Source organism: Tachypleus tridentatus, chromosome 13, assembly GCF_004210375.1.
Source record: "Tachypleus tridentatus isolate NWPU-2018 chromosome 13, ASM421037v1, whole genome shotgun sequence".
Taxonomy (NCBI): domain Eukaryota; kingdom Metazoa; phylum Arthropoda; class Merostomata; order Xiphosura; family Limulidae; genus Tachypleus; species Tachypleus tridentatus.
In genome coordinates, this window is record NC_134837.1 from 87,509,083 (window position 1) to 87,533,172 (window position 24,090).

Sequence of the window (24,090 nt, forward strand, 5' to 3'; positions counted from 1 at the left end):
CTATTTGCCCTATCGCTAACAACAGCACATTGGTTGCTTAAGTTTAGACACTAATCAACTTCAATACCAAGATCTTATTTTTCTATTACACTTTACAATAAATATGAAATATTAATTTACTAATCACTCTCTGTAATTTATTGTTAACTATTATTCCAGAAGTCATTGAGAATTAAATCAGAAACGTCACATAATTACAAATAAATCAAAGTTTATGAAAATCTTTTCTCCTCAGTGTGGCTTATAATATATTTACTATATTTGATGTAGTATCCTCCAGAAATATAACAATTCGTTTTATTACAGATTTCTATTCACAATTTTATATGTATTTGCATTTGCTTGTTTTGTATAATCTTGGACAACAAGTTTTATATTTTGTAACAAATAAAGTTATTATTATTAAAACGGAATACAAATACACTTAGCACTGTCAAAATGAGGAATGCTTTTTATATTAAATATCGACATATGTATTTTGTAGAATGAGAAATGATGTTATAGGGACATCATGAACTACTTATTGGAATAATAATAAATTTTATCAGACATCTCTAGAAAGATATGTGATTCAACATTTCATTTATCACAAAAAACTTTACCAAAACATATATAATGATAAAATATAACAATAAAATTTCATAAATAGCGTGTGTAACCTTACATCAGTTCATATTAAATAATTTTTACTTGATTAGTTTTCTAATGCACTAATAACCTCCACAAGCTAATGTGGCGTGCTGTTGATAAGGTTATTAATGTAATTAACCGTTATTTTATTCCAGCTTGTCACTAGGAGGCATTACAACTCTGTCAAAGTAGCTGCGTTAGTGTTGATAAGCAATTTTTGGTTAAATTCCGCCTAACAGTTCTGAATTGGATTAAAATCTGGAGGCTTTGCTGCTAGGGTAAACTTGTAACGTTCTTAAGCTCGAAATAATCCTGTACAATACGCGCATTGTGATCCTGAAACACAAAGTTATTGCAAAACCTTGCCATAAGATACGGCAGAAATATTGTTTCTCTGTGACAGTTGTAGCGTTTACGTTTTATTTGAGGATATGAAGAGTAGTTTCTCCACCATGATGAAAAGCTGCCTGAACCACCTATTGTGTGTTCTGTGTGGGAAAGACAATCTTCTTTTATCTGCTCTCTAGGCAAACGACAAAGAATAATTCTAGGATAAGCTTTAATAAGCTATAAATAGAATTCACCTTAAAAGAACAGATGTCACTACTGTCCTAATTGAAAGTTGATAAGCTGTCTTGCCCAAATAACCTGGTGACAATGGGGAATTATTGTTAATTTCGGCTTACAAATATTCCTTCTTGCAAAATAACTTTGTTTGGTCAGTCTTCTATTAACCATTCTTCTGGATACCCTGGAATGAATGTTTTCATGTCATTTATGTGGTAAGGTGTTGTAAGACTTCTATCGGCCTTTTCATGTTAACCTGATTAAAACATGGTCACTCGGGCAGTAGTTCGTTTCTGGATAATCGACGAGTTTGACGCCCTATAACTTCAAACACGTGACGAAACATGACACCACACCAAATAGAGATAAATTGTATGAACAAAGCTTTGGTCGTTTTTGAAAATGATTATACTAAAAGCTCACCCTCATAAACAAAACATGTGTATATTTGCGTTTTAACGAATAAATGCTCAAAAAACTCATACAAGCCTAAAATCAACTTGTACATGTTTGTTTGATCATACATTATCTTCTCTGTTGCTACTTAGGTATTTACTCAGTAACTACTACATGCATCTAGACAATAACATCAATATAGGATTATATGAAAACATTTTGGCCAAGACCGTATATAAGTAGATAATTCCTTTCAACTTTTACAATTACTGAAAATTATGTCTCTTTTTCAAGTGCGTGTTTCGTTGATTTCGATACTCTTCTGATCTGATTTTTTGGTTTAAAAACAATACAATTTAAACTATATATAAAATGAAAAATTAAAGTCACAGAAGATTGTATAATCCATGATTGAACTAATAAAGAAATAAATAGATTTCTTACATAATAAAATATGAAATCTGTATATAAAACAAGAGAGAATTCTCAATAGCCGCGGAACTTGCAATTATTTTACACAGCATTTTGATTCCATTCTTCCTTTTTATTAGGTATATTGTTTCGTCGACAATACCAAGTGGGTCGCTCATATACCCGATTTGAGTTTATTACTGATCAGGATCTCTACCAGCCTACCGTCAAATTAAAATTCTTTTATGCAAGATTAAAGTAATCTATAAGACCTTGAACATGGTAAAACATACCAATCGAAAGGGTTTGACCCTCTGAATCCAAAACTGTAATCTAAAATCGGGCAAGAGATAACAGAGCTATGAACTAAAAGTTTGAACTTGAATAAAAAATCAGTGATTCTCTGAGCTGCTATTCCGCGGATAGAAATATAAATACAGTAGAATTCTAGTATAAAATTACTATTTAAAAAAAAAGATTAGCAAAAGCTAAAAATTGTTAGTTATACATAGTTAAATAAATCACTAATCTTACTTCTTTTCATATTTTATGTTGTATGATAAAAATATTTCTTTACTACAGAAATATTATTTTACTAAGCGCCCTCTTTAATGCATTATTATTATTAATAAAGCTAAAGAGTAGTGATGGCTACGATCTGGTACACCTGAGAGCATGCAATTTTATGTCATTTTAAACGTGAAAGGAATAATAAAGTAATAAAAGGTGTCATGATTGTAGACCATTCATTAAGGAGTATCGTCTACGATTCATTTACGCATATCAATAGAGGATTCAGTTTATGAACTTTACTTTTTAGTCCACAACAGTTTTTTTTCAGTCGAATTGGGATACAATAATTGTGATGGTCAAGGAAGATTACTATGGTCATTATGATACTTTTCTAGCCAATTTCAGCAAATACGAATATAGTAAGTTATTGCAATATTATCTAGAAATGGTTCTTGTTTGTCCCTTATGGTGCAAATGTATCATAACTAAAAGAACTAAACATTACTCGTAAGACATTTCCGCAAGCACTCCAGCAGCTTGAAGTGCCAGAAGAGTGCAAATGTAGTCCAATGTTTCATGCTGTTGTCAGTTAGTATAGAAACAATGAAACACAATTTTTCGCCCGCATGCTTTACATTATTGTTTGCTATTCACCCTCTGGGCTTTAAGTACAATTGTAGGAATGCTTTGCTAATTACATTCGTGATAAGCTATTTTCTGGTTGGATTTTGGAATAGTTTTAGCAAGATATGGTCAAACTCAGTAAAATACTATCAGCTATCAAAGTAGTCAGTGACCTGGCACATTATTTTACTCTTTGTAGTTGTATTCATTCGTGTTTTCGAACTAGTGACTAGCAGGTTGTGAGCCGATCTCCCTAGGCATTAGGCCTTTGCCAGGATTAGTAGACTTTGAAAATAGAGGTGTTTGAGCAGCTATTTAAAGAGATGATATTGAACAATAAAGTTATTTTTTGGACAGACATCCACAGCTACGTAATCACTGTTCTTATTTATCTATTGCTTTGCAGACTGACAGCAGTATGAATACAACCTTCGTAGCTATAAAGCACAAGGAATAATCTGACATATCATTCGAGCATATATTCACTGAACGTTCAATAAAAATACTTGTACCTTTTTCAGATGACTAGAAACTTAGCTATGATGTGGTTGAATTCGTATTATGTTTTAGCTGTTACGGAATTGTAAGAACTAATTTGTCGTTTATCTTCCAAAGCCAAAACTATGTGCTGAATGAAAAGCAAGGATTATTATAGAGTTGGCTATTTTATCACTATACTAGGTGGCTTAGGACTCGTCTTACAATTGAACTTCTTAAAGACGATTAAGTTATCCTGTGTATTTCTTTTTTCGTGACGTAAAAGTGGTAATCGATTTTTCATTGGAGCTTAGTGGTCCACGTGCTTTTGACTGTTGGTTGACAGTTTAATTTGTTGTTATTCGCTGCTAAAGTAAACTAGACAGATACATCGTCTTAATAACACATTGGTTAATTTTGATTATGAAATTAAGTAATAAATGATTCATTGCTGCTATTAACTACTTCAGGTAACTAGAGAAACGTTTTACACTGTTTTCTGTATGAATAAGATTAAAATGTAATATACAGGGTGGCCCGTAAGTCCCTATCTATCCATATGTTATTATGTTATATTCAGTAATATGATGATGAGTTGAATGGCAGCTGTTACCGCGGCATTTGGAACAATAATCCCTGCTATGCTGAGGAAAATGTCTAACAGAACATGGTGTCGCATAATATTATGCAGCGAGAATGAGGGACAGCACACAGATACACTGGATACATAAGAAATATGGATAGGTAGGGACTTACGGGCCACCCTGTATATTACATTTTAATCTTATTCATACAGAAAACAGTGTAAAACGTTCCTCTAGTTACCTGAAGTAGGCCACCCTATATATATATATACAGGAATGTGTGAAAATGACAAATTTTGATGATTTCTAAATAATCATTTATGATTTTCTAAGATTATAATTGTATGCATGTTGTACGACGTTCATAACTGCAAATGTTACAGCAATCAATATTTGTGGTTTTTATTGAAATGAAATGTTGGAAGAGCTGTTTGTTTTATAAGCAAGACATGTTCATCTTTTATAAACTTCGAACAAACGACTGATTGCATCATATTCTCTTTAAAATTAAGACTGTAAAAATTACAAATAAATGTTATATTTTACCAATATATTTTATAATATTTAACAGACGTGCAATTTGATGAATATTATTATTTCAGGATATTTTTAAGTTGTACAACTGAAGTTTGTTTTCTTAAATTTAAATGAACATGTAAACGGTATTTATTTATTGAAGTTAGGACTAGAAACACGTAGCTCTTTTATTTGAAGTTGTATCTGATTCATTCATTCACTGTTAGCTATAATATCTATATAGGAATTTTACATACTAATTTTTTAAATGAATAATTCAAGATCAATCAGTGATGGGGTAAAGTTTAAGAATAACACATTACATTATAAAAGTTTTCTTTTGTTTATGAAAAGATGAAAATTAAAATTTAGTATGGATGGGATTAAAAACATAAGTTATTTGGTGTGCTAGTTCTTGTTCGATAACTGCCTTCTATACACAAACACACATACATTCACTCATGCTCATGAGCCACAAAATATATTAAATACTCTTATATATTGTCATTAAGAACAAAATATGTTAGGTATATTCATAAATTACACCGAGGGAAAGAATAATAACGAAAATAATTGAACTACGTATTGTTATTTATAGAATCACAGAAATTATATAATGTATGATGCATATGTATAGTTATTTATGATGACAATTATATAGGAAATGTATAAATATACATTTAAAAAGTATGGGAATTAGGAATAAATAATTTGTTTTTCAATATCTTATAACAACTTTTACTTATGCTTGATGTAGAATGTATTATGGTTTTCTAAATTATAAATTCTTACAACCCAGCAGACTGTCATGTCAAGCTAGCTAATCTTGAAACTTTCACCTTGTAGGCTTCGTATAGCATTTGGTTAGGAGAAAACGTTTGTTTAAATGTGTACAGTATCATGAAATGTAGAACAATAACAACTCAGTCATTTCACAACTCATCAGCAAACATGACGTTAAAAGTTTTATTGATTCCTCATTTGATGGATTACTCAAGATTGTATATCTTCTGTATCTTGTTACCTTGTATCACTCACGAGAGCTGTGAATATTGGATAACAAACCAATTATAATTCGTTTCGTAAATAAATTTACTTCGTAAAGCATTTTATAAAGTTGATAGTTGTATAAACTGGAATTTCATGCTCGTTACAAAACAAAGCGATGCAGAAGGTAGTATTAACATTAGTTTATATTATGTAATGTTGTTAATGATACATTTAAACTCCGATTAAACCACATTAAAACCAGTGATGAATAATTGATACACGGCTCATAATATTTCTGTTTTATTAGTAAAATTCCATATATGTACACTTAAAATTACTTGCTAAACAGACAAGTACAATGTAAGTAGATAATTTGCTACTGAAACACTTTCTGTATCTAACATTAAGATTTAAAATATACCAAAACTTAACAGCAAACTGGCACTACAGAAATGCACTATGATTCTATCAGGTCTTGAAGCAATTGAGCAAGAATCTTGTAATAATAATAAAAACATGCATTTGTTTAGGATAAGATATTTGGAACAAACTTCTGCGTACTTTAGAGAACAAATACTATATGGTATTCCGGTAAAGATCGCATTTTAAAGATGCTGTATCAGTATAGCACACAATTTTACCGAATTTCTTAAACCCAAATTTATTGTTCGAAACATATATTCTTACTTTGTGGACACCTTACAATATATTGAGTCAGGTTGAAGGTGATATTAGTAATGAATTCAAGCATGAAAAATCAAAAACAAATTAATGTGTTTATTCTTACTAACTTCATGTTTACTTTCTCAACGAACAACAAAACAAGCTCTTAGAATACGTTCACCGTCATAAAGCTCTGATGAATTTAAGTCTCTACAGTTTATAAATATTTTGTATATCAATAGTGTTGTCAATATTTTACACTTTCTCATGTGAGCTTAACTATATGACGTCAGAAACGAAAAATCACATTTACATTAAATGTCATTGAAGGATTTTATTATTTTGATTTTTTTTTGTTTATCATATTCTACGGTTTATTGAAAACTAATGTTATTGAAGTTTTATTCTAATCCATTTTGCGAAAAAGAACATAAAAGTATACAAAATACACAAGTAAAAAAATTATATACTTTGTGGGAAACTTTCGTTTCACGGATTTAGAACATAGAAATGTTTTTTGACAGAATCTTATTTGAATAAACCACAATACTTACAGGGAAACATAAACAGATATTTCATCATCACAAATAAGTTCCCATACAAACGTAGTTAAAAAAATTAATACATATTTATGTGGAAGATTATATTATAGATCAGCTACATCAAATATCAAGAAGTGGTACTAGTTTACAGAAGCACATTATGCTAATATAATAATAATTAAGCAAACAATGATTTATGATCATAGGAAAGAGTTTTAATAATGGTGGGACATACCATGTGTTTCTACAGAACCTTAGTGGGTCATCTACAGAGATTATCAGTATTAAGACAGAAATATTAAATGTGTTGGAAATGATATCAGTAAATGACAAAATACAGGTAAGGGTAAAGTCTGGTTAAGTGATTGAACAGATCTTGTCAAATATGGCTGATGTTACTAGGGCCATCGTCACGGTTTAGTAAGATATCCTTTGTTTTGATAATTTCAATATTTTCTAAACAGTCTCTTTATTTTTCAGTTTTAGGCTGGCATAAGACAATAATTTCATTCCAAAGTATTTAATAGGAACACCTATTAAAGAAATATAAGAAAGTCGTATATATAGTATTTCATGTGAATGTGATAGAACACCAACTTCACATGCATACAGGTCAAATTCAGATATCTGCCTTGACATGTTATCAATATGAAACAGGTAGTAAAATATTTTGGAATGACACTCTCCAACACCGGCCCAAAATTGAAAAAGAAAGAAACTGTTTAGAAGCTGTAGAAATTAACAAAGGAAACGATCTCTCACAGAACCGTAGTAATATCCCAAGCAATACCAGCCATAATTGGCAAGGTCTTTTCATTGTTCATACACTTGACCTTTACTTATCATCTTGTCACCCATCTTCTGACGACATTTCCGTTACATTTATTCTTTGTAACAACGTACACATATCATGAGAGTTGTTACCAAAATTGCAGAAAACATTTCGTCAAAGAGCTGTTATTTCTGTTATTCTCATTTCAGAGCTTAAAAACCCAACAGGAAACCAAGAACAACTGCTACCGGCTCAAGCAAGAGCTAACCTATCAATGACCAGTTTGTTTACCTGAGATAACACAACATCCAACTCTGTCCAGCAAACTTAAATATAAAATATCAAAATTAAAACCTGTAAAGACCAGAGCATCCAGACCTCTATTAACGACAAAAACAAATTACAAGATAGACAAGCATAACAGATCGAAGCTTAATCCACACGTTCATCGTCAGACATCTCGCAACGCTCAATCAACAGACAAACCTGCTCATTCGCAAGAAGCAAAGTAATACAAACAAACACACCAACTGACACCTAGCTTGCTGTTGAAGACCACGAAAGGCCAACCAGATTCATTCGCTATTTCTTCGAGCCTTCGCCGTTTAGATATGCACCAACAAGACTTGTGGTGTCTTTTCGCGTAAATCATTCGACTTATTCCGGAGATTACTCCCTTTCAACACCGACGGTCTTGAGAACGAATACACCCTAGCCTTTAAGTTTTGATTCAGCTCCTTCTAAGACCTTACTATGTAAACAACAGGTTGTACTATTCAGTCAATCATGTATCTATACTAAACTTTAGTTTTTAATTTTTCCATGCCTGATCAGTGAAAATGGGTTTACGAGGGGCACTCCCGTTCTCCCACATTTATTTGTTGAACATTGGATTTATTAATCTCATCCCAGACATATGTATTACAGTTTTCCGTCTTTCTGAAGGATCATAAGATATATACGCCGTTTGTTTCCGAGAAATAAAAAGTAATTAAAAAGAGAAGAAATCAAGAACTGCTACATTGAAGGCTTGCCTGGGTTTCCTAAGATGACATTACACACGCTCCACCACATACCCACAAAAGTATTTTTATTTCCAAGTAACAATTAACAATACTCTTCAAACCACTAGCAGAGTGAAGAGAGGTTCGAAGATCTTTGAGCACCCATAGTTATATTAACCTAAATATATACAATGAAATTGAATTGGAGTACAAATCATACCTGAAGAAGACAAACCAATGTTCGATCAAAACACGTAGTGTGTTCCACCATCAGTAAAACTCTTTCTTATGTTATCTGTTATCAGGAGGTGGTGCTTATTCCTTAATTGATTATAATTTTGATTAACAAACAAACATTGGATAATCAACATGCCTTTACATTAGTGCATAGAGCCAATAACATAATTACTGGTTTGAAGTTCTACTTTCTACGTATTTTTCAGTAGCATGGTTCAGTTTAAAAGTGGGCAGTGCAGTATTTTACAGCTTGTTCAAGCAAAACAGTTTAAGTATAAGTTTCAGAGATACTTGTTATTTCTCTGCACATAAAAACAATATTAATTTTGCATCTGCATAAAATCTTCCTAACGGTCAATTTGTTTAGCACCGCATAAAACTTTCTAACAGTCAGTGTGATCAGCACCACGTAAAACCTTACTAATTATTAATTCGATCAATATTACATAAAACCTTTGTAACGGTCAAGTTGACGTACACCATATAAGACTGTTCTTCTTCGTTACTAGTACAGTAACTCTCATAATACATTTTGTCATCTTTTCTTGATAATAAAAAAACTTGCATTTTATAAACAATTTTGAAAGGATATAAAATGAAGACATTTTAAAATTTATCTGTGCTACTTTCATGTTAATGGACGGCATATCTCATAAACCAATATTAGGATAAAGCCGCTGGGTGAACCTTGTTTCAGTGATAAACATTTGAATCTTTATTTCTAGCAGAAAAAAAAAAATGTTTTACACATTCAGGATAAATTCATCAGTCGCAAAATATTAAGTCATAAGTAACAGGAGCGAGATTTAGAAACTTTTATTAGAATAAAACGTTAAAAAACAAAGATCCAATTCATGTAACGTGACTGACTTGAACGTCTCAATATAGCGAGAACTCTGGCGTTCCACGAGGATATATTTTATGTTGTTCGTCTAATCTTTCCTATCCAAACTAGAGATCACCTGTTGAGTTTACTTATTTTTCTGGGAACTGTACCTAGCATCTCTTTGTTTCTTAATTCTTTTCAGAAATCTATAAAAATTGCCAGCTAAGGAATTCACTTGTTATCCTTTAATATACGTTCGTCTTCAAGGAACCAGAATTTTGTAATTTAGGTCACAGTTTTTCCATTTACTTACAAAGCAAGGCAAAGAATGAATTTACTTCTACTAAAAAGTTCCACTCATTTATAGCTATTTAATAACTTTGCTTTAGAATCTCATAAGCTTCAAATCAATGTGATCTAGATATTGTCTGCCTTGTTTAATGTATGTGACATTCAATGTGATTCTGCTTGTGTATGAATATATTATTTTAATCCTCTTGACGAAATATGGTCCAAGATGAATGACGTCTGAATTGCGTGTTAAGTTCTTTCAAGATTTTGTATATCTTTAGGATGGGGTCAAATAATCTATCTGCACGTAAAATGTATCTTATATGCGGCAGAATCACTAAGCTTACATTGAACAAAAATCTCATTTATTAATTTAGTACTGCTTTGGCAACTGCAACATGTTCTTTAGAGGTACACTGTGTTTCTCATAATTTGATTAATTACGTTAGGAAAGAATTACTTTTCTCAATTTTCTTTAAATGGTACCACAGGTTAAGACATAAAAGTATGTATATAATTATCTTACTCTAAGAAATAATATTAATAAAGAATCGAACAACAGGTTTTTAGGACATCGAAAAAAGTTTTGTTTACTGAGTTGAATGTGTACCTTGAAACTTATGCACACAATAAATACGCTCGGAATTTATAAGTGAAGTAAGATCTGTGGTATTAAGGAATAGAACAACAAAAGGGAAGAAACACGTGTTTTTTGCCTGTATATATTATATCTTCACTACGATAATATATACATTGAAATCACACTGATACCACCTTAAATTCCTTATTTTGCAAGTTCGAAGAAACAGTTTCGCTGCTTTTAAAATCACATTGATAAGATTTGAGATAATTTATTTTCTAAATCAATCAGTAATTGCTACGTTTCTCAGGTTAATCGCTATGCTAAAGAATCTTATCAGTTTTGTAGTACAAATATTTATTAGATTTGTATTGTAAAATAATTTTTTATATTGTTTATTGTCGTTTTAATCTAAATTTACTGCATGTTCTTCACTCTAATGATTTATTATGATTTTCCGAGAAAATAATATTTTCTTCTAAATACCTTGTAATTCAAAATATCAATTTCTATATACTTTAAAATTACACAATAAATTGTAAGCTAGTACATTCTACACATTTAGGTATGATGTTCGGAAAAAAATCTTCAATATGAGATAAATTTGGCACATAAAGATTTTTTTTTTGTTTTGGAACAATTTTCACTGACACACCCAGTTGTAATTTATATATGTTCTACGAATCTAATAAAACTGATTGTATCTTATGTCTGGGAAAAGTAAATCTTTACACAAACAAACTAACTGATTCACAGGAGCATTAGCCTACTGTTGCTACATATTACATTGAATGTTTCAATCTACAGGAGGAATAGTAACCTAAGTCCATAGCTTAATGTTGTTTCTGGAAAAAAAATTAAACAGAAAATTAGGTGTCAGTTAGTGATTGGTGGTTTCGTTTTGATGAGAGTGGCTCATAAGTAGCAGTAAAATGCCTATTTTTTTTTTGAAAAAGTAACAGAAAATACAACCAATTATAAAGTGAAGATTTATGGAGTCTTTTTATTTGAGAGTCACATAAATGATAATCTGCATTAGATTGAGAGCACTTCAGTTAGAAAGTATTACATATATATATATATATAGATACCATCATGCCCTCATACGTTTTTCTTGATTTAACAGAAATAAGTAATCAACGAAGAATTATATGAGCGTTATAAAACAAGTATGTTTTGAGTGCTAAAGTTTCCTTTACCAGAATAATTCGACTCTTTACTTTAGGAACTAAAGACGTAAAATGGAATGAAAACAATACCATTGATATTGAGAATACTATAGTTAAAAGGTAAGGCTCGTGATGAGTCCTATTTGAAAACCTTGAATTGTTTGTCATACGAATATTACTTTGCTGGTGTGAAACAGGAAATAATATATGTTAACTGTGTTCTACGTCGGTAAACGGAAAGATTAATTACAACACTTTTACGAATATTTCAATCTAATTAAACAAACGAACTCAAATAAATGCTAGCTTAAAGTGGTCACGAACAAATAGAGTGAGTTCAAGAGTGTTTTAACAATACTGGGATTCTCCGCTCACTATTAACGCTGAGCCTTGAAATGTCTAAATGCTTTTACAACACATATTTTTGAAATAAGTCTTTTAATTGTTTCGAAATATTAAATTCAGATGTTGAATAATTATTCACGCGTGAAACAAAAACTATCAGAGACGTTACTACCGTGATCTTTATTTTTTCGAGATTGTTCATTACTAAATATGTATGAATAAGATCACGTATTCGATTAGTTTCTACTGAAAACCAGAAGATACAAGTTGATTTAATTAATATTTTTTTTTCTGGAATACTAAATACGGTAGACGTCAATAGTTGAATTAAGGATAGCTTTGTGTGCTTATTTCATCAGAGCAAATTTTTATTTGTCTTAAGCAAAATTGAAAGCTTTGGTCATATTATGAAAATAAAGGGATAATAAAAAGGCATTGTTGTATTCAAGTCTCAGTTAAACTGTGCTTTTACAAACCCTCGTACATATAGCTTTCAACAATTCGATTTTATATTATTCTGCTGGTTGAAATTCATATCACGAGAGCAGAAGCATTTCTACTAAAATTGTTTAGGGACAAAATAATAAAATACTTATTTCGACTATTGTTAAACTGACATCAAGAATATGTACAGTCTTAGAGGTATGTATAACCTTGGATTTATACAGATAAATAAAACTAAAAGTAGGCAGCAAAGATTCTTTCAAGAGCAGCATAGCATATTTCATTATTTGTAGCTCATTAAAAACGCACTTGAACACTATTCATATTAAATAAATTTTATACTAGATAAAATATAAAGCTATGATCGTTTAACTCTAATTTATATTGAATGTACAAGTCTTCCTGTGTAAATATCAGTAAAAGCAGTTTAATTTAGGGAAAATAACTGCAGACGTTTAGCTAAACATTTTATTCGATTATGATGGAAGTTACTAGATGGCAGGCTTATCGCTACTTATCTTCATTTGAACAATTACAATACGATTTAAATAAGCCAAGGTTGTAAGAAAAATTGGTTCTGTGATGAGTTCACCACCTTTTGAGCGATAAATGTGTTTGAAGCGTGAAATTAAATATTTTTATTGTCAATAACATTTGTCATGAAATCACGTATACATAATTACCGTACATAGGACTTGCTCAATGTGTATCAAAAAGTTTCGTTTCATTGAATGCAGTCAGCCATCGTCAAGAAATGAAAATCCCAGTCGATGTCTTCTTTGGATTAGGTTTGCCCTGTAGGTTTATACTTGGGTGTGTATATTAACATTAAATGAACCAGATTGGGCACTTGTTGATCTCATCTGTTCTGAAGCTGGGGTGTATAGCTAGAAAATAGAATAATTAATAAGCAAGTACAATTGAAATGAATGTTTTAAGTTTTAAGCTGTGACTCAAGTTAAACAGAATGAACAAAAAGGTAAGATAGTGATTCTATGTACACACACTTACATGTGACACAGACATCTATTCTATTTTACATTAAAAATACAGTAGTTGTGATATTTAAATATCTTAAGCTCCTCGTATGCATCAAACGAATGATTAGACTCGTTTTAGTGACTCAAAGTTGGCAGCACTTTCAGTGAACTGATGTTTTATGCCTTCATCTTTATTTCATTTTCTTGTTTGTATTAAATTACATCTAAGCACTTGCTATAATCTAGTTATATCTTGTCAAATCATTATTATAGCATGGATGAAAAACAGATGAAGTTGTTTACACATAACAATTCTATTTACAAGGATCGAGTTAAAAATACATAATTGTTTCTTTGTACGCAGCATTTTCATTTAGGAATAATAGTTCTAATCTATGCTTAGCGCATTCAGAATAATACCATTAATGCTGTCAAGATTGTTTTTTTGAGGGGATGTTATATAAAGGAGTTTTATTTGAATGTGTCACAAATCTATATAAAGTATTTGGAAGTCATAAACAGCAACATTTATTACATAGCTTTAAATTGTCGAACTTTTAAAGAACACACACACACATATGAACATATATATATATTTCTAGAAAATATAGAAATAATGGCTGATTTTGGAAATCCCCCTGCTAGTATAACGGTATGTCTACGTATTTACAACGCTAAAATCAGGGGTTCGATTCCCCTCGGTGGGCTCAACAGACAGCCTGATGTGGCTTTGCTATAAAAAAAAACACACACAAGATTTTGGAGATACTTGTTAAAGATTTATTGGGGATTTATATTTGGAATTAAAAATTGATTACGGTGTTTTGGGCACTTGGTCTTGTGGTAATGATGAAAATGAATTGTTGGGTTCAAAACTAAATTGTAAGTAAATTGAATAGTGAAGCTAAATGATACGTATTGACATCCAATATCGAAGTTATGATTACTAGTTAATGTGATTCAGCAGGGAAACTATATAAAAAAGACGACATAAACTATAACACTTGTTTGTAACAGATATTTCAGGCAAAACGTTGTATGTTTTGAAATTAAATAAAAAATAAGCATTATCAGATTTCACTACACGCATAATACAATATCAAACAGGGACATTTGTAAGTGTAATAGCTATACAATATTTTTCATGTTTCACTAATGCTAAAAAAAACACCTATTTTAATATATCCAATTGAGACATCAAATAAAACGTATACTATTTATAAATAAATATAGTTTAAGTAAATTACAGTTATTATAAATAAACAGATAGGTATGTTGTATAATATCGAATTTTCAACGCACAAGAAGTGATACATCGACTTTTGGTTTATTTCGATATATCTGAACATTTTCCAGTTGATCACTCATCCCAAAAATATTTTCCATGTCAGTATGTCAACTTCGTGTTCAATATAATTGATTTCGAGAATTTTTATATATAAATCTTACACCATTCTTTTTTTAGTAATCCAACGTGAAGAGTTAAATGGATTTTTTTACTGAAACCGTAATACAACTACGACCATTATATGTTCAAATAAAAGCAATATACGAGATATTGAAACTGTCATGTTTCTATAGTCAATATGTCATTTTGAGTTAAAAATAATACAAGTAACTTGTAACCTATCTTTAATACACTTTATCTTAATCACTTTTATTAAATTGTGAGAGTTATCACACAATAACTTTATTTAATTTTAATTTTGAAATATTGAATATATTTGTAATTTATTATTGGAAATGGACATGACTGTTTGCTGTTTTTATATGTGACAAATAATTATCTTTTGAGTGGTATAAAAGCATTTTAACACATTTTGTATCATATATATAGAATTGAGGCGATCCCGTATTATTCATAGTTTTCTTATTAAGATTAAGCAAGGTGTTGCAAGTTATATAATTCAAAGATATTATATTTAATTATTGAATTTACACCTATTTCAACTTTTTATATTTCTAATTGTGTTTTTTGTAGTTTCACAAACAGTCGTAGATTAATACATTTAGCGTGATGTTAGAAGTTATTGTTAGATCTTTAATTTATATCCAGAATATGTGGAAAGTAGCGCAGAAATATATAACTTGAAATGGGTTGATTAATTATCATCAATTATGAATGGCAGTGCGTTACATATTAATACCAAAAGCCTGGAGAGATTAATTCCCAAGACTTTGAAGATTTACATTTTTTTAATGTCTTAAAATTCGATAAATAATTATTAACCTTACAGCATTTCACGTGAAAATCAAATTACGTCTGTCAGAAACTTTGTAGCTACGTTTATTAGAAAAAATTAAAAAGTGAAACACTTTTCACTCTAGATTAAAAAATAGCAGTAGCAATAACCAACACATTAATACACAAATTCATATTCCTTTTAAAATATATCAGTTTTAGTTCTGTTAGACTGTAAAAATGTACAGTTTTTTGAAAATTAAGATCACACTGTCCCTAGATGACTTCTTTTACTTCATTTGTAGCTTAACTGCTCTTCTTTCATTGTATATGATGAACGTGTTAGGTTTCCAGCTGACAATATCACTTAAAAGACTTGTGCTACTGAATTCTATGTACAAGTATATATATATGCGTATATCTTAACCTAAACATGACTCCAATTAACCTGAATTACAAGTTCATATATCTATGGAGTTTGTTTTCCAAACAATTTAGCTTGTTCAGCGTAATATGCGAACTGCAGATTTTTATTTACTTTTAGTAAGCAATAAGAACAAGAAATTCAAACACTTTTTTATGATAATTACAGCCATTGCCAAAACTTGTGACTCAGTCATTACAAGGATAGTGTTATAAAATGAAACTGTTTAGTATTGTAAAATTCTGATGATCTATTGGAGAGATATTTAAAATCCATTGCGATGTACAAACCGAACCATCCCTGCTTAAAATCAGTGAAAAGATTAAGCTAGAGATAGAGAGATTACTTAATTTACAATTTTGAATTTGTTGCATTATAATTACCACTTGAATTTTGATGTGCATAGATCACTCTTAGAAAGTGCAACGAGATTTTATTATTTCTTCTCACAAAGCAGTTCCTAATTAGACAGTGTTATTTAAAGTATGGTATTCGCAATTTTTAAGTAAAAATATTTCCTCACTCATTTATTAATATGTTTGGGATTCAGTTTAGAAGTGATGACGTGTGGTAAGATCTGAATGTAAGCCTTGTGTTATTTTGTTTGTAAATAATGAAGCATAAACGTCAGTAAATATATTTTCTTTTCTCTGTTATCTTTCTATGATCGTGATATAAACATATAACCTTATGTTCCATGTAATATGCTCTGTTTTAAGTATTTCGTACGTGTATGTGCTAAGGTATTCCTCAGCTCATCTATTATTTATATTTTCTTTTCGTCCCTCATACTTCTTTTCCAAGTATTACAATAATCTCTATTCATTATAATAACAAGCACCTCACAGAATAAAAAAAAAATCCATTGATCATAAGTTCTAACAGTTCTAAATTTTCCACATATTGTTCAATTAGCAAGATATTCGTTCTATGTTCTCTTTGAGATACGTAACCAATTCTTTCTGGAGTTACATGAAAATAATTTCAACTGTTTCTCAACTAAGATCTGCTTTAGCTGTAAAATAAGTGTAAAGCATTTTAAAAAGAGACATGCCCAGTTATGTGCAGCTATAATAAAACACATAGAATAGGTCATACTTAAATAGTTTAATGTGGTGTCATGTTTCCGTTCCTTATCCATTTGGAAGCTTTTTCATTAAGCATGGACATTTAATCATTACTTTATATTCCACAGAAAGTAACACAAAAGAATAACTAGTAAAGTTGTAAAATATTTGCAAATAAAAAGAGAGGGGGTTAAGAAAATAACTGATAACAATGGATTTAGGGGAGAATTAGTAGACGATAAATATTTTTATGCCTATTAGAGAAACAAACACATTATCTAATAGACAAACAGTTTTTATTTTTTCACATTTTATGCTAGCACATATTTATAGGTAATATAAGAAATACCTAGAAAATCAAAACAAAACACAAAACATTCAGAAGTTGTAAAACAGAATCTTGGTCTATGCTACTATCGGTTAAACTTTAATATTTTAGAGGTTATTTTATTTTTAAAAAGCTTTAACTCTATTTGTCATTTCTGTGATATTATTAAGAAGCAACAAGGAATAGCAAAATCAAGTAGAAACAAGACATTCATGAAATGAGGACAACGGACATTAGAAGTTTATACCCGAATGTTAAAGAGAGCCGTGCCGTACCCGTCCATTGTTAGTGGGGTGAGTTCCATTGATAGAGTTCTTTGCTTTGGACTTCATGGCTTCTATCACGCTTATCTGAAATACAAGAATGTCTCATTTTATCTGTTTAATTTTTGAATATATTGCAGTTTTCTCTTAATGATTATTTTGTGTACCACGCTACTTTTTAGCTCATACTTTTTCACACATAAAGCAGAATGTCACTGATTGAGTTGAATACGACTAGCCTAGGTAACATAAAAAGCAGAACCGACAAGGAAAGTGGTTGAATATGGCAAAGCGTGTAAGAACATAAACAAGCAAATATATATCACTGTGATGGCAAGATTGTTTTAAAAGTCACTCATAATTTTATTACATTCAAAACTTGTAGAATGTACATAAATATATATAAATAAGTTGCGATTGTTTAGGAACTAAAACAAAAACACATTTTTAAGAATTAAAATAATTTTTTTATACAGTAATAGATAAATCTGAAATAAATATTCCTACGTTTTGTAATTCAATTAATAGTTATAGGCACTTAGTGTGTAATTAATTTTGAAAGCATTCTTCTGAAACATAACACATAAAAAAGACAAAACATTTTTTGGCAGTTAATTAAAAACATATTATAATTATACAAAGGAAACAATAAGATTATAGCACGTTTGGTTAAGTTACTGCGTAAATTAAATAGTAAAAACACGTATTTGCTCCTTTAAAAAGTATGGTGACATAATTTCAAAAGAAGTACATGAGTTTAAACATATTTATTTATAGCATTACTTCGCTTACTTACGCATTTCAAACATTAATCTACCTATAAAGATTTATTAATGTCGAAAACAAATTACGCTTTTCCATCACACATCATTGTGTTTCAACTTCTGTTTATTGCCTGTGAGCCTCGTTTAGCTAAATAAAAAAATGGAGTGATCATACTTAGTCTGGAGGGAGAAGTGGTTTGTTTAGGACTGAGCTAGTGTGTTCGACTTAGTCACCTTCCGATCAAATGTCAGCTTTACGTTGAACATCTTTAAGGATTTATCATGTAGGAACAATTCAGGCAATATTGGGTCATAACGGAGGATTAGAATTTGGGGATAAAGCTTTAGTGATCTAACTCCGATAAGAAAAAACTTACAATTTTTTGTTAAAAACAGCAGGAAACAAACACTACAGCTCTTAATATATATAATGTTGTAAGTAGACGTAAGTAATGCAAGTGTTACAATGATTATTGTTGAAATATTTATTGTTTATTTTATATATTTTCATAATAAATAACCGAAACACCAACATTCATTATTGTAATTATTTTATAAACTTTTCAGCAAATTGTTACTATTTAAACTAAATAGACTGTAAAATAGTTCACTGAAAACAGCAGTGAAATCTTAAATTTCTCAAAACATTTATATTATTAACAGTATTAGTTACGAATGATGCTTTTCTACCTAAAACAGTGTTACATACATCCACAAGGAATCGTTTTTCAAAGTACACTTGTCAATTAATTTATCCAAAGTGGTGTGTAAATAAACACACACTAAAAGTTTTGATTTTAAGAATAAAAAGACACATATATATTTTACTTGTACATCTCTAAATATTTCCATTAATTCATAAAACTGTTACCTTCACCTATGATGCAAACACCTTATTCTATTATATTATTTGAGCTGTCTTTCCTTATATACCATATATCTATGTGAAGTGAATGTTTCAGAATAATTCACTCACAATCGCAGTATATTACATATTGCCGACTGGTTGTCTACTGTAATACTGTTTTTTTTTTTTAGATGAATAATTGAGTAGTGTCACAGTGGAATGTTTGGAAATAAATATTGTGTACTTTTGGAACATCATTTTACTTATTTTGCTTTTATTCATGACTCCCTAAGATCTTTGTCAGAAAATAGGGAGAGGGGTAAAAAAGTAAGTAAATGTAACATAGTTGTTAATAATAGAGTACATACACTAACTGGTAAAAATGTTCTTTCTGCTCTATTTGTTAGGCGCCTATGCTTTTATTTACGATATTCTAATAAACAAACAAACTTACTTTTGCTCTTGTCGCTTCAACTTTTGAGTTATAACAGAAGTCTAAGAGGGCCACAATTATCGCCAATATGAGTCCGCCAACCAGAATATAGAAACATCCGGCAACGTTACCTAAAGTCAACTCGTTTTGAGATGAATCCTGCAAACAACACATTTCCCTCCTTATAGATTCGGTTTATCAAATTCAGTTGTAAAAATATGAAAAACCTTCCGTGTTATTAACTAGGCTTTCAGTTTACACATGGTGGAGGGATACATTTCCCCAAATTTAATACATTTCTTAATAGATTTGATTCAGTATTATTAGTTAGCTGTAAGAAATACGTAGCACACAGTGATTACTGATACAAAAAATTTTTCTAATTTTTAATTTTATTTTAACATGAAACATTTTTACAGAAGCATACCAAAGAATCTTTCGTATCATTCCCGGATAAATACATTTTATAAAAAAGCGAAAAGGTTCGATTATATCATTTATATTTTCTAGAGTGGGACACTTAATTATATAGATAAACTGCATTATTCTTAAAAATTTAACTAATATTGTTAAACCATGTTTTAAACTTTGTCACCACCTACTGTGTTTCAAGTCATATTTTCATTCTATGTTGGTATGTATTACCACTTATAAACATCGAAACGAAAGAGATTACACTCTATGAATAACAAAGTGCTGAAGTTTGCAGAAATCATAAAGATTTTTGGGGTAGCCAACTGTATGAAAGATGCTGCAGACTACCAGGAAGATTTATATTATCTGATGTATTGGGCCAATACATGACAGATGATGTTTAACTATCCGAAATGTAACGGGGATGTAAGTAGGTTTTTAGAATTCAAATTACTATTATGATTTAAATGAGAATACATTAAATAATGTGGCTGAAAAAAAAGATCGTGGTTGTTTGATTGAAAAGTCACCTAAGTAACCTAAATAGTGTATTGTAAGTAGCAATAGAGCTAATATAATTTTGGATATCATCTATAGAAATACTGACTACAAGACAAGGTTATTATTGTTTCACTGTATAGTTCACTTTAAAGACCCTCATTTATACTACTATGTACAATTTCGGGTTCCCTTCCTCAAGAAGGGCATTGAAGTGTTGGAGAAGGTTCAGAAAAGAGCCACTGGAATGGTGAGATTTTCCTGTAAAGAGAGACTGAAACCTCCAAACTTGTTCTCTCTGGAGAGAAGAGTAAGAGGTAACTTGATTGAAGTGTTTAATACTATTAAGAATATTGATAATATAAATCTATCAACCTTATTTGTGTTTAGCAGTGAAAACAATAGGACAAAGGCTCACAACTTCAAATTTTGGCAGTGCAAAAGTCGTCTGCAATTTAGACAGTATTACTTTCAAAATGGTGGTTGGTTTTTGAAATGAACTGCCTTTAAGAAAAGATTAGTTGAATACTTGAGTAATAAAGGGGGGGGGTTATAATTAGAAGCAGTAAGGGACATACTTGATGAGCTAATAAGTTCTTTTTGTCCCTTTAAAATTTTGTGAATTTATTATGAATTTATAGATTTGTATCTTTTAACACTTTTTGACCAAAAAATAAATGTGATATATATGTTTCAAAACGATGAGAAATAAAAGAAATTTTTACAGCTTAAACACATATCACTTTGTAACAAAGACACACAGAGACAAAATGAATGAATCAGTATGCATTTTAGAGATGGCTTATATTTTATTATTTCAGTTTTAAAATTCGGATTGTATAAAGTTGTAAAGTTGTTAAGAAGCTTATTTTACGTATACGTAAAAAGTGTTCAGTTCGAGCAGTGTATTAAGATTTCTTTTTAAACTTTTAAATGTTATTCTTTTGGAATAATGAGTGAAAATTACATAAATTAAAATAGATTTATATACATTAAATTACTGGTAATAAATTGGATCAAAGTAAGTTAACGAAAGTTATCTATGTTTGATTTCCTTTTGAAACGAAGTTGTTGTTTGTTATTAGGAGCAAAGGTATCACGGGTATCGAAACCCGGTTTATAGCAATATAAGTCCGAAGACTTACCGCTATATTACTGAGGGGGGATGCTATATATCGATAATATAATAATTTATAGTAACATACACTTACCCCACTTCCACCTGTATTACATTCACTTCTGTCGTACCACCATTTATTTTTTAATCGAGCTAAATCTCCATTTTCTATCAGCGACAATACCGCTAAGTTCAAGCGGTCCCTATAAAAAAAAGTGGAAGAAAATATAAACAGGAAATGGCACAAAAATTTATTCTTCAGGGATTGTACATCAAACACGTGTAATTCGATCAGCGAATTGAAAACGACATTTTCTGAGTGGATGGCGTGAAAACCTGCGAAACCCCGAATGGACCGTTTTGTCATACCAACGAAACAGTCACCTGATCAATAAACCATTTTCAAATGTTTTCGCTCAGTTTATGTTTCATGAGAAAAAATCTACAGAAGAATTAATAAGAATGGAAAAAAATTGCAGTCGTCTGCGGATAATTTGACCTTTATTATTACAATTTGGACTAAAAACCTTTTTTATTTTGTTATAAATTTAATAAAAATCCGTCACACAAATATTGAAATATTTACTATGACATTGATGTTGAAGACATTTAAATACCGATTTAACATAAAACAAATAATCATACGTAGTACTTTCTTATATAATAAGGTGGTTACAATTTGAGACGAATTACAAACATTCAAAAACTAAACTAAACTAAACTCGTTTATATAGAGTCAAGCACATCCGCCGGACACTCGTAGTAAATAACCTCCATACTTATAGTGAGTGACTGTGTTCCTTTGTTTAGTTCTGCTCTTTTCTCACATTATAGCATCCCTTTGTTTACATTAAAGTTTAATTTCTTAATCAGTGGTCTTAAAAGAAAACAATCAGTGGTAATTTTTCAATAGCTTTTAGTATTATTCTAAAGCTCAGTAGTGTACATCACATCTACAATATTCCCAAAACACGTTCCAAAGTATAAATACTCCTGAGATATGAAAACAATAAAAATAAACCTCAGTTTTGATCCCAGTGGGGTGGCTACTCCAAATCCTTTAGCATCAAGGTTTCTTCCTACTTTCATTGTATCACAGGGCAGTCGCTCATTTATATAATCATTTGTGGTAGATTCCAAAAGAAAAGCGTATTTTCCTTTCGATTCTCTAACCCTCTTAATCCCTTCGTCATAAGAAGACGTAAACACGTGTTTTCTGGAGTTCATAAACTCCCACATCCGGGCGTAAGTGGCAATTTTAGATTTCTGAAAAATCATAAACAAGTAAAATGTTACCAGAATACACAAGATTTACAAAGTGTTGTTAAGTATTACAGGACATACAATAAATATTACATACCATTACAGAACAATAAAACGGTTTTAAAAATTACGAATTAAAACATTAATTTGTGGAAATGAAGAATTCAAGCATTGTTTATAAATTACGTATTTAACACACCAAAAAAAAAAAGAATATTAAATCCAACAATAATTCCTAGTTTATTAGTAAGGATTATCTAATTATATTGTGTGTAAAATGGTTAATCTAACTTGAAAAATTTTATACTTTCAGCACATATCATCCAAGAGAAAGCTGTAAATTCTGTTGAGACACACAGATATATTTCTCTCAGTACGGACTGTTTAAATGTGATGTTTAGTTGTAAAATATCGCTCTAACATCTAATCTCAAATATAGAAACTCAGTAAAGAATAAAAATGTGGCAACGACTGTTGCAATAAATACAAAAACCGATGTTTCAGCTATTTCTAAGTTAGTAAGATTGATTGATTAATTTTGAATTTTGCGCAAAGCTATACGAGGAGTATTTGTTTAGCTGTCCCTAATTTAGCAGTGTAAGACTGGATGGAAGACAGTTAGTCATCACCATCCACCACCAATTCTTGGACTACTTTTTTACCAACGAATAGTTGTATTGACCGACCCCTAAGGCTGAAAGGACGAGCATGTGTGATGTGATGAGGATTCGAACTCGCGACCCTCAGATTATTAGTCGAGCGCCCCTTACCACTTGGCCCTATTGGACTCTTTTCAATTAGAGACGCAGAGAATGCACTAAAATTACTCTCACCGAAGATAATTTTGATTTTAACGGCCGTCTCATGTGTCTTGGGAAATGTAGTATGTATCACTTCTACACTGTAGTACCCGGGATGTCAAGGTAGTT

The 24,090-nt window shown here is 30.5% G+C and overlaps 1 protein-coding gene across 3 annotated transcripts in view; it reads right to left on the reverse strand.

Moving 5' to 3' along the window:
* Positions 1–12,694: 12,694 nt before the first annotated feature.
* The window catches only part of LOC143237974 (glutamate receptor 1-like), a 135,677-nt gene continuing 124,281 nt past the window's right edge, over positions 12,695–24,090 (reverse strand). For 2 of the 3 annotated variants that reach the window (XM_076477794.1, XM_076477797.1), the window contains 5 exons: positions 22,920–23,164; positions 21,993–22,101; positions 19,891–20,028; positions 17,838–17,912; positions 12,695–13,468 (listed from right to left, as the gene is read on the reverse strand). In XM_076477794.1, coding sequence (XP_076333909.1) covers positions 13,385–13,468; positions 17,838–17,912; positions 19,891–20,028; positions 21,993–22,101; positions 22,920–23,164 — 651 coding nt within the window. In that variant the 3' untranslated portion in view covers positions 12,695–13,384. Of the gene's footprint in view, positions 13,469–17,809; positions 17,913–19,890; positions 20,029–21,992; positions 22,102–22,919; positions 23,165–24,090 lie in introns of all 3 variants that reach the window. The other variant, XM_076477795.1, reaches the window with a different exon arrangement.